This window comes from Pseudopipra pipra, chromosome 5, assembly GCF_036250125.1.
Source record: "Pseudopipra pipra isolate bDixPip1 chromosome 5, bDixPip1.hap1, whole genome shotgun sequence".
Lineage (NCBI taxonomy): Eukaryota > Metazoa > Chordata > Aves > Passeriformes > Pipridae > Pseudopipra > Pseudopipra pipra.
Genome location: NC_087553.1, coordinates 28,115,528 through 28,127,540, shown reverse-complemented (window position 1 = coordinate 28,127,540; position 12,013 = coordinate 28,115,528). Strand labels below are relative to the sequence as shown.

Genomic DNA, 12,013 nt, shown 5'->3' with positions numbered 1-12,013 from the left:
CACCGCTAGCCCTTGCGTGGTCATGAATCTAGAGCCATGACAAGAGCCTCCCCGAATATCTGCAATCATCAGGATTCCTTGGCACCAAGGAAGACTTCCAAAACTTGGGTCATTAGCTTCTCCAAAACTCACCTCATATACCATGGGGTTAGGTGAGATTTCCCACTCAAGTGCATACATACAGCTTATGCCTCTGTGATAGTTTGCCATCAGTCTTGGATTTGCAGATCCTATTTACCTACAGGGCACAACCCTTCTAACTGCAAAATGAGACTGGTGATCTCACACCAACAAGGGTCAGTCCTTCCCACCACCCCAAGCAAAATTTTGGAGCTTCCATCCAATTTTCCACGTTCATAAAAAATCAGCCAAACATGTCCCTCTGGTTCTTCCCCCATGAACACCTGTCTGGATCATCTGTTCTGAAAGCTGGGCACACCTATCATGACTGATACGTTTTACTAATCCATTTTCTCCTCAGGGTCTTATGCAGGGGCGGTGGTCGCCATGCCATTGGCAGGTGTGCTGGTACAGTATATAGGATGGTCATCTGTCTTCTACATTTATGGTGAGTTGCTTAACACGAAGGACCTCTGCCACTAGACTGGTACTGCCAGCTATTCGCTTAAACCTGCCTAACAAGTATGGATCAAAGTTGTTTTGATGAATGAAGAGGTTGCAAATGGGTATTCCAATTTATTCTCTAGTTATTGCAGATTTTGAGAGCTTTCATTTTGTAATCATCTGTTACAAAAGATTGTAAAATTGTCATGACCAGGCTACAGCCCATGGTTACCCAGTGACAGGGCTGGATACAGTTGCAAAGGTTCCTCTGTAGCACAAACACTTGTGTGGTATCTGCCCCAGATGCACACCAACAGTGAACGCCACAGCATATGCTGCCGAGGGGGAGCCCAATACCTCTGAAAACTTCTGCCCTGACAAATCTTCCCCATGCTGCCCATCTTCAATAAAGCAATGCCACCCCCACAAAGTGGTCCCACTACACAGGTATGGCCTTGTTGCTGATCTGTGGTGCCGCATTCTTCCCCCCTCCAGTATGTGGAAGAGCTGGCTCCAACCTAGCCTTGCATATCAGTGACCCAGTTAAGACAGGTTTTCTCTGTTTTCTCTGGAGATACAGGACACACCACAAGATTTGCCAACACCATCTGATTGTGAAATCCCTTTATGCAGATTTTGATCATGTTATGGCCTGTCTGCTTTTTTCCTTTCCCAGGTTCTACACAGAGCTTTCCTTCTGCCTTTTCTCTGTCCCGTGCATAACATGTAATACAAGCAACAAAATGCTCAAATACTTTGCCAGCAGGCATACAATATACATAGAGTTAGTTACAGTACTTTGTTACTTCCCTGGGCATAATTTCTGTGCAGGTTTGGTTTAACTGGCACTTGAAACAAACTTCAAGACTTGCAGATACTGAAGTGTAGCTTTATTGGGTTTTAAAATCAAGCTTTGCTATTCTGGCCTCTGCAGGAATGTTTGGGGTTGTTTGGTACATGTTCTGGTTGCTTCATGCCTATGAGAGTCCTGCTGCGCATCCAACAATAACCAATGAAGAAAGAATATATATAGAAACAAGTATAGGAGAAGGAGCTAGCCTGGCTAATGCAAGCGTAAGTAAAAAAAAGGCCTTTCTTGTTATAATTTGTGAGCACTTTGCACAAGATGAGCGTAAGACTGGATGGATACTGTTAGCTGCATAAGAGTGGCAGAACTAGTTTCTGTTGATGTTTAGAGGTTTTTCCTTTTATGAAAATTACAGGATCAGGTTCATGCAGCTGGAGAGGATGAGTACAGCAACAGGAAAACACATAATGCTCTTTCAGCCCACGGCTTATAGAGCTTCCCAGATCTAGGGAGGGAAGGGATGGGGTGCAAGGGAGAACAACACATTCTGGTCTCCTGCTCTTGAGTAACTGTCATGCTTGTTCTAAAAAACATTAATGTATTTAACTAAATAAGAAACCTGGCTGCAGATGTTAATTTATCCATCTGCCTTTTGATCTCCTATTAAGGATGATTGCAAATCTGAATGTTTATGGATAGGTTTTCTGTCCTGCTCACTCTCACAGCAGCTCAGGTCCTTCCTTAAGGCTCCTTATCCTCTCTCTGAGAAGATCCTGGAAGATCCTGGAAACTTTGAGCTAAAATCTATTTTGCCATTGAACTTCTCTCCATTCCCTTAGGTAACTTATTTTTGCTAGTAGTAAAAACCAAAGATGTTTCTTGTTAAACTGCTCTTTCTTGGCTTTTAGTCTTGAACATTTTGGAACAAAGTAACTCCAAGCTTTTTCCTCTACATATTTTGGGTAATAGCCTTGCTGAGAGTGTAAAATACGAGGCTCTGCTTTTGAGCATGTTCCTGAGATTTGGCTGAAGTCAATGAGGTCTTGGCTAGAAACAAACATCCTTTTTCCATATCATGGATTTTCCTTGCTGTATGGTGGTTTTAAAGCAAAGGACACTAGTACCACTTTCATGTGTTCGCACACAACTGCAGGCATACGGCTGCCTGTAAAACACAGATAACTTTTTTTTTTTAAAAAAGGAGAATGTCAATGCCTGTTGCCATAGCTACATATTTCACCTTCTGATTTGAATTCTATTACAAATGAATAGGTCTCTGAAGTGCGTTTTATTCCTCATGTATGGAGTACTGGAGCATAAATAGAAATTGAAAATGCCAAAAGCAAGTTACAGAAATTAAATTCTCTACCACAGGCTTTTTTTTCTTAACTAAATTAATTAATTTGAAGCAGGTAGCTGCTTGTTGCTGTGCTACTTATGTCTCTTAGCTTGGATAATGCTTTTTTCACACTCCTTTCAGAAGAAAGTGTCAAACTGCATCATGCCAAAAGGTGGGGAATGACACAAGGTTTTCTCTAGTTTTCTTTGCTTCTGTTACTGATCCTGTTATCCCAATAGCAGGACTCCAGAAGACCTCGTGTAATTTCGGTAAGCAGGGCAATATTTGTGCAGTATTCGTCTTAAAATTCTTAACTATTCTAAGAAAATGTCTCTACCTGGTTTTTGCCATTAATTCAAGAGGTATATTTCACTTGCATTCTTAGTGATCTGCAATGTAAGTTGCATGCAGTGTTCTGGATAGGCTTGATAATAAAAAACAGTGGTCCTTTATTCTGCCTCTGTCTACTCAATTTTTATGGCTTTTTTCCCTAGAAATTTAGTACTCCCTGGAAGAGATTTTTCACTTCAATGCCAGTTTATGCAATCATTGTGGCAAACTTCTGCAGAAGCTGGACCTTCTATTTGCTCCTTATAAGTCAACCTGCTTACTTTGAAGAAGTCTTTGGATTTGCAATAAGCAAGGTAAATATCTGGGATGAAGCGGTGACCTTCAGACCTCACCCTAGGAGATGCACCAGGGGAGGCTCAAGTTGAAAGTCAGGAAGAATTCTTCACTGAAAGAGTGGTTAAGCATTGGAATGAGCTGCCCAGGGAGGAGGTGGAATCATCACCCCGGAAGTGTTCAAGAAATGAATGGATATGGCACTTAAAATATAGAGCTATGGTTTAGTTGGCATGGTGATGTTTGGTCAAAAGCTGGACTCGATTATCTTGGAGGTCTTTTCCAACCATAATGTTTCTATGATTCTATGCGGAGTATTTGAGGAGAAATCAGATAATTCCAGTAGATTATTCCCAGAATGTTTTGCCACCACCATTTCATTAAAATCAATATTGTTACAGTCCCTCTTCAGAACATGAATGAGGAATTCAGAATAATTGTTTCAGAAAAGTTTTCCCTTTCAAAAAAACATTCCTTTAACAAACCTACTTGCTATGTGGTAATTATTTTCAAGCAACTCTATGGCTGATAATGATAACAAAGTTAATCATTATTTATGTGTTCTGGGAGCACAGTGTGTCCAAGTTACAACATGGTAGTGATGACACTCTGAATGGCCAAGTACAACATACAGATGAAGATCGTGGATATAAGAAAAATTAGATTTGTTTATTCTGAGCTGCTTTTCATTAATGCTGGAGTTGTACCCCTCTGTACCTCACTAACTTAAAACCAACATAAAACTGACTGTCAATGTAATGAGGTTGTGCATTCTAGAAAGTAAACTCAAACTTATCACTAAATTACTGCTTCAAGGAAAGGCTTCTTGAAGATGTCATGCTGATCACTAAAATTTAGTAGCCCGAGGGGTGTACTGAGTCTGATCCTGTTTGACGTCTTCATTAATGATCTGGATGATGGGGCAGAGTGTACCCTCAGCAAGTCTGCAAATGACATAAAACTAGGAGGAGTGTCTGATAGGTTATACAAGGTTGTGCTGCCATACAGAGGAACCTTGGCAGACCGGGGAAATGGGCTGACAGGACCCTCATGAAGTATAATAAGGGAAAGTGCAAAATCCTGCACCTGGGGAGAAACAGTTCCATGCTGGGACCTGCCCAGCTGGAAAGTAGCTTAGCAGAAAAGGACCTGGGAGTCCTGCTGGACACCAAATTAGATATGAGCCAGCAGTGTCCCCTTGCAGTAAAGACTAATGCTATCCTGAGCTGCATTATGGAAAGGTCAGCAGGAAAAGGGAGGTGATCTTTACCCTCTACACAGCACTGGTGAGGCCACACCTGAAGTACTGTGTCTGGTTCTGAGCTCCCCAGTACAAGGGAGACATGGACATATGGAGAAAATTCAATGAAGAGCCATGAAGATGATTAAGGAATGGGAACGTTTCTCCTATGAAGAAAGGCTGAGAGAACTGGGACTATTTAACCTGGAGAAGAAAAGGCTCAGCAGGATTCTCATCAATATGTGAAAATATCTGAAGGGACAGTGTAAAGAAGATGAAACCAGGCTCTTTCAGTAGTGCCTAGTCACAGGTCAAGAGGCAATGGGCACAAATTGAAACATGGGAGTTTCCCTCTGAACATCAGGAAACACTTTTATACTATGAGGGTGACAACACTGGCATGGGTTGCCCAGAGAAGTTGTGTAATCTCCATCCTTGGAGACATTCAGAAGCTGTCTGGACACATTCCTAGGCAACCTTCTCTGGGTGATCCTACTTGGGCAGAGGGATTGAAGATGATGACCTCCTGAGGCTCCTTCCAACCTCAACCACTCTGTGATTCTGGGATGCTATGGAAATCTAAAGAAGATGAACATCAGTTTGTAGGCTGTAATCCCACAAGAATAAAAATGCATGCATACCTTATTTAATAATATATGCTTATTTAATAATTTGTAAAATTATTAAATTTTTGCCAGGTTTTATGCTGCACCGTCTTCAGTCCATATACAATGTGCAGGTGTTTCCTTCCTTTACATAGTGGCAGGTGGTGGGGATAGACTGTTTGTTCAGAAAGGAGCTCCTTGAGAACCTGAATAACAAAAATATATAAAAGCATTTGAAAACCAAGATAGAGCACTCCAATATCAGGACACATAAGACACGACTTTGTGATGTCTACAGATAAATTAGAGCAGTTTTCTTGTGCTTCTTTGTTGGTTATTGGAGAGAGGAAAAAGTCCATCAGAGCATAAGCATCAGACTTTTTAGTTAGAGTTCTCTTTTTAATCTTTATTATAGCTTGTGTCTCTTCCCCCTGCCTCTTGAATATGTACAAATATGCACAAATATGCAGCACTCTTTCTACTGTCAGGAAATAAATAGGAACAGACAAAAACCCTACCTGCCCTTCTCTCCTTCAGGGAGGGATGGAGGGAGAAAGGCAGGAAGGTGGGAAGGAAGGAAAACCACCAGGTTAGTCCCAAAAAAATTAAGGAAGGTGCCCAGGCTCTTTCCACTTCCCTGGTGCCTTAGACACTGGTCAACCATGCTGTGGCTCATATACTGCCATTACTGAGAAGGTCTGGGATGAAACCTTCTATTAACTGGACAAAAGTTTGCTGGAGTCTCTCAAGCTCCTAGAAATCCCTAAAGATGGGATAAAGGTAGCTTTACAGGTCTCAGCTGCAGTTCCTGTTGGACCTGCCTGCAAACCTCCCACACAAGAATCTAGGATAAAAAAGTGTCTAATGGTAATAAGGTGGAAAGAGATGAAGGAAAGTTATGGTTCCTGATTTCTTCCCCCTAAGTCTTGAAGGAGGATGTGAGCAGTAAGCAGTCATTTGTCTAATTGCAGGTTGGCCTTTTGTCAGCTGTTCCTCACATGGTCATGACAATCATTGTACCCATCGGAGGGCAGCTAGCTGACTTCCTACGGAGCAGGAAGATCTTAACCACCACCACTGTAAGGAAGGTCATGAACTGTGGAGGTACTACTGGACTCTGAAAATATGATATTTCAATTGTATGTTACAAATATAATAGTTAATTCATGTTTAATTTTAATGAAATTATTTATTCAATATTGCGTTTACAGCTGATTAATCTGAAACATTAAATGGAGAGCTGATGTCTCATGGCATAAATCCTTATTCATATGAACATGCTTTTAAAAACGGAGGAGGCAAGAAGTCTAGTTAATAATTGAAAGGGCAATAGAGTAGTATGGTCAAATAGGCCTCATACTGCAAACTCATACAGACAAAGTTAATCCTGTACCATGGTGCTGGAGAGACCCTTTCTCAGTGGATACAGTCTTGTAATAACTGGTGATGTTCCCATTTGATACTTCCAGCAGAACTCACTGGCAAGTTTAAGCTGGAAACTTTGGGACAAAAAAAAGTTGAAGGATGGACAGGCTCATTTTTACTCAGCACAAAGTAATTTGTTTCCAGTTCAGTCACTGAACTGCAAAATCAGTGGCATCTACCTGTAAGGTTGATACTAAGTTAGAGAAAAGATTTTAAGCCAGATAGCCTGTGGTGTAGTTAGTTGTCCACTGCCAATTGCTGGCTTACATTATTTATGGATGGTAGGGGCTGCTAGAAACAGACATGCCTGCAATTAGAGATACCACACAACTTGCTATGCATCTTCACAGAAGATGCTCAAATTCATTTTATTTTCAGGGCATATTAGTAGTGTCATTAAAAAAACAAACCAGAAGGATTGTACTGTTACATATTAGAAAATGTGAATTCACAGTAAAGACTGGAAGTGTCCTGTGATGCCCAGGGATGTCCTATGGTGTTGGTAGCACACTTGTATGTAAAACACTCTTTTGTTCCATTTACCAAGAGCATCTTGCATCACTACAACCCTGAGAAATTGAAGGCAAGTGTTTTTCTCCTTTGCCTATGATGGTTTTGTGTTTGTGAATTTTCTGCCCTTTGCACAGTCACTTTCTCATTGTTTTCCTGTACTGTTCAGTGAATTAACTTCACCAACTGCTTGGGTCGTTTACACAGCAATGAATGAGGAGTAAAAAACCCAACATATTCTCAAACAATAAATATACAAATATTTCTGCAAATCCACAGAGTTCCCAAGTATGTTTAAGAATAGCTATAAGATACAAAAGAATTTTGTCTCATTTTAAGCTTCTAATCTGGATAGTCCTTATTAGCATCTCCATGACCAATAGTAATTTAAATGTAATTCATTCTTATGTGTTTCATTTGAAGGCTTTGGGATGGAAGCAACCTTGCTTTTGGTGGTTGGTTACTCTCATACAAAAGGAGTGGCCATTTCCTTTCTTGTGTTAGCAGTAGGCTTCAGTGGCTTTGCCATTTCGGGTAAGAATTACTCTTATTCTTGGTTTTACTGTTCCTGATAAAAGTGATGTTATTATCCTCGCTGTTCTTACTGTCATAATTTCTATTATTATGTTTGCACTTAATGTGGCTACTTATGGGTTGTTCTCTATTTCTTCCCATATCAGAAATAGTTTACTTCAGAATCTATAAAACATATTGCACACAGAACATGAAACTTTGAGAGAACCTGCTTTTTATTGATTCCGGTTTACATCAGCATTCTGCTATTTTCTAATATAATTTTACAGAGTCAGTTGCCATTTTCTTCTTGTTTAAACTGTATCCCTAAAAGGAGAAAGAGAGAGAGAGAGAGAGAAGGAAAGAATTACTCTGCAATGAATAGCTGCACAAGGGCTATCAGTTGCAATTCTGCCCCAAGCCCTAGTGGCTGGTTTCTGCTTTCTAGGTCAGCCCTCTCTCTCTTGTGTCCTACAACCAGCCCTTCTCCAGAACAGCTGTTTCTAACACTTTCATGGGTCTCACCAATCTCAGGCTGTTTTGTAGCATCAACAGTATCATCATTCCTAAAAAATACAAAACCTTCTGTTGTGAAAACGGAAGGACAACATCTTCTAAGAAGACTGCCAGGAAGATGGATCTATTGAACCAAATTAATCAGAAAAATAACTGCTGGTCTTCAGTTATTTCAGGATTATGCAGATGGGAAGTGGTTTGATAACTCAGTTATGAGATCGTTGCATAGCAGGTCATTTCTCTTAATCAATTTTTATTGCAGGATTTACCCAGTAGTTCACTTCTTACTGTATTTAATACCATGCACTTGGAATTCACCATCATTTCTTGTGATCAACCTTACTTCGTATGACTAATTTTCGTTATCTAAGGCATGACAATTCTCTGAGTATTTAGTATTTGATTTTTAGTATTTGTTTTTGTTTCTTAATAAAATATGTACCCAGAAGACACACTGGTAAGGGTAATTATATTTTTCCTACTGGTTTATATTCTGCTTTTTTATCATGTTGTCAAACTGCTACTTAAAATACCAAAAAGCATGTGTTAAAAACCACTACTACCTAAGTAAAAAAGGTAGAAGATATTTTACTAATATGAGGTATTGATTTCTTTATTAAAAATATTTTCTGGGAGTGCTGTTTCAGGATGAGAAGATGTGAGGTACAAGCACTTAGAACTTTAAATTATATACAACATGATCTCCAGAGTTGGGGGAAAAAGGGAGCTTTGAGAAAGAATAGAGTTGCAATGTCTTCCATATTTATCACCAAGAAAATACTATTCTTCTTTTTAATACTTATGGTAGTAGGGTTCCTACCTTTTTCAGGCTCCTTCAGCCATAATGGATGTAGAAAGCCCTGTGGGCCTGGTAGAGCAACACTGCATAGCTGACCACTGTCTCTCATTTTTTGCAGGATTCAATGTGAATCACTTGGACATAGCCCCACGTTATGCCAGCATTCTGATGGGGATCTCAAACGGCGTGGGGACACTGTCAGGAATGGTGTGCCCACTCATTGTTGGTGCAATGACAAAACATAAGGTAACATTCCTCCATGTTTTCTAGGAGAAGCATTGGGTAGTGCAACGGAAGTTAAGACTTTTCAAAGACTGCTGGGTATTCCATTTTATCATTGGTCTCTGTAGCTGTTTTCTGTTGTTGTTTGTCTTAAACATTCACTTTTATAGTACCATGGTGACCTGATTCTTAGGTATTATAAACTACTTATCTGTATAGGGAGATACTATTTTATACCCCTGAGGCTGAGTCTCTGCAATATCTCCATACAACTGTGCAATGCTTATAGGGCTTGGGAAACTCCTCTACAATGCATCCCTGGTAGGGTTCCTAAGTAATCATTGATCTACAATAAGATTAAGTTAGTTGTTAGACAAATCCCTGTGTTTCTAACTCCATGAATATTTCACATGCAAGAGAGAAACTTCAACATGAGAAAAAAACCCAAAGAAACCCAAGTTTTATTATTTTAGCTGTTGTTATGGAAAGAAAAAAAGTTCTTCACAGTGACTGTTATAAATTGTTTTATCCACAACATCAGAAATCAAACAGTGATCACAATCTTTATTCAATATACACTAATTTATGGTGTAATTCAGAGAGTAGTATTTCTTTTTACTGGAAACTTAATGAGACCTGCACCATTCTTTCAGACCCGTGAAGAATGGCAGAACGTCTTTCTGATCGCAGCCCTGGTGCATTACAGTGGTGTGATATTCTATGCCATCTTTGCTTCTGGAGAGAAGCAGGAATGGGCTGACCCTGAAAACCTCAATGAAGAGAAATGTGGCATAATTGATCAGGATGAACTGGCTGAAGAAACGGAGATGAACAATGAAACTTTTGTAAGTCCAAAGAAAATGTATGGTGCTACCAGTCAAAATAGTGAAGTACAGAGAAGGGAATGGAGGAAGCAAAAGCAAGTAACTCAAGACATGGAAGAACAGACTTCTTACCATTATGAAAATGGAAATTTTCAAGATTTGTCTTAATACTTGAAACTGTAAGATTTGTATAGCATCTACTCCCACGACTCCTGCCTAGCTGCCCCAAATCATCAGGTATCCATGTTTATTCTCTTATTCAATTATGTAACATCTGACCACTTGGCCAGATTTAAGGGGTGATAGTTCCCTCCTAATAGTGTGGAAGAGGGCTCACGGCAATGCAACTGGGAGAATTGATACTAAATCCTCTCCCAGCCATCGTATGCCCTTGGAAGTGTTTCTGTGCCCATTAGCTGACCAGCCAGTAGCGCTCCTGCCTGATGCAAGCTGTAAGACTGACTGCAGGAGCAAGGAGTTCCCTCATCTTCTCATCTGAACAGAGAAAGGACAATTCATATCAGACGGATCCACGGTGATCTGTGTAATCACTGGGGCTCCAGTGGTGTGACAGTCTGCTGTGAGTGCCCCTGCTTTGCCTTTTTAGGATTCCTCTAGATTGACATTTGAACTGCTTATTCCGTGTCAAAACACTAGCCCATGCTAAAAGATCAGAGTAGAGGGAAAAGCAGTCAGCTGTAATTAATTACTAATGGTCACTCAACAAGAGGGAGTGGAATATGTAGCAAAAGTGGCATAGTGTTGCTTCAATTGTTCGTACAAATTGATTGAAAATCTTCTTTATACGCATAACCCACAGAGTCTGGATAAGGCAATAAAATGGATACTTGTAAAATTTCACCCTCTGCAAAGATTTTGTGCTGGCATGAAATAATTTTGAATACAAAATCATCGTTAGTGATGCAATATTATTACTCCTTATGAAAGGAAATCTTAGTCCTGTTTGGACTAGGATTCTCACTCAATTCATTATTGTGAAGTAATTTAAATATATTTTTCTAGTATTATACTGATAGAGTTCCTGGTCTCAACACCAACAGTCCTCATTTAGGTGAATGAGCTTCCTTACAGGAGTAAAGTCTTTAGTTCTGGATCTGTAACTTTTCAATGCCTCAGTCTTGTTTTTGCTACAAATGAAGCACTGTACCATTTGAGAGTTATGAGGGTACCTATGTCCAGAAGTAATTCTCTTTTGTCATTGATATATGTTTGAGTGTATAAAGTGGCTTTAGCCTTTTTCTACCATTTTTAGAATCAACCAGTGGAGTATGTTATCTCAAGCAGTTAGCTGCAGCTCAGACACTCATTGTAACATCAAAACTCTTTTCAGAATGGATAATTTCAGTAAGCTGTATTTTAATTTGTTTCTCATCATGACTGTTGCCTCATTAAACTTAAGTGAAAGCTATGATGTCTAGCCTATGCTGTGCTTTGTGATGTTTCAGCATTATTGTTCTCATGTACCATATATAGCCACTGTGATGCACACAAGTTTTTGAATATTTCTCATAAGCATTTTTTTATTTTTTTGAAGTGCAATTGAATACCAGGAGTGAAATTACACTTGTACATTAATTTGAATCCACAGATTATTTATCTTCCCTACAAATGTAATTAAAAAGGGAGACTGGGAAGTTAGTTGATTCTCTGTTCTTGTCTCTTATTTCTTTTCTACTCAGCAAAATCCAATCTACAACTGTACATAAATAAGATGTAAAGTGAGTTGAATGGTTGCACGCCAAATTTGACTACAGTGAAGACTTTAGTTGGTATGAGCAGATAATTTAATGATAGGGGTATTGTTATGGTACAGCTCAATCCTACTTTGACAAAAATGCAGTTTATTAATGAGACACTTCAAAAAAATCTGTTAACTTTATTCTGTTAAGACAGAAAAGAATATTTTTTTTCCAAAATTCTAAACTTTAGTTTAGACTAGAGTTGCTTATTTCACTACTGATATTCAGAGTAGGTATAAGAAAATATCTTATTTCTTGCAGCTT

The 12,013-nt window shown here is 39.4% G+C and overlaps 1 protein-coding gene across 1 annotated transcript in view; it reads left to right on the top strand.

The window, feature by feature from the left end:
* SLC17A8 (solute carrier family 17 member 8) overlaps window positions 1–11,653 on the top strand; it is a 31,731-nt gene extending 20,078 nt beyond the window's left edge. Inside the window, exons 6-12 of the mRNA XM_064655349.1 lie at window positions 482–568; window positions 1,499–1,638; window positions 3,206–3,355; window positions 6,152–6,284; window positions 7,539–7,649; window positions 9,062–9,189; window positions 9,819–11,653. Coding sequence (XP_064511419.1) covers window positions 482–568; window positions 1,499–1,638; window positions 3,206–3,355; window positions 6,152–6,284; window positions 7,539–7,649; window positions 9,062–9,189; window positions 9,819–10,157 — 1,088 coding nt within the window. The 3' untranslated portion in view covers window positions 10,158–11,653. The remainder of the gene's footprint in view (window positions 1–481; window positions 569–1,498; window positions 1,639–3,205; window positions 3,356–6,151; window positions 6,285–7,538; window positions 7,650–9,061; window positions 9,190–9,818) is intronic.
* The last annotated feature ends 360 nt before the right edge of the window (window positions 11,654–12,013 follow it).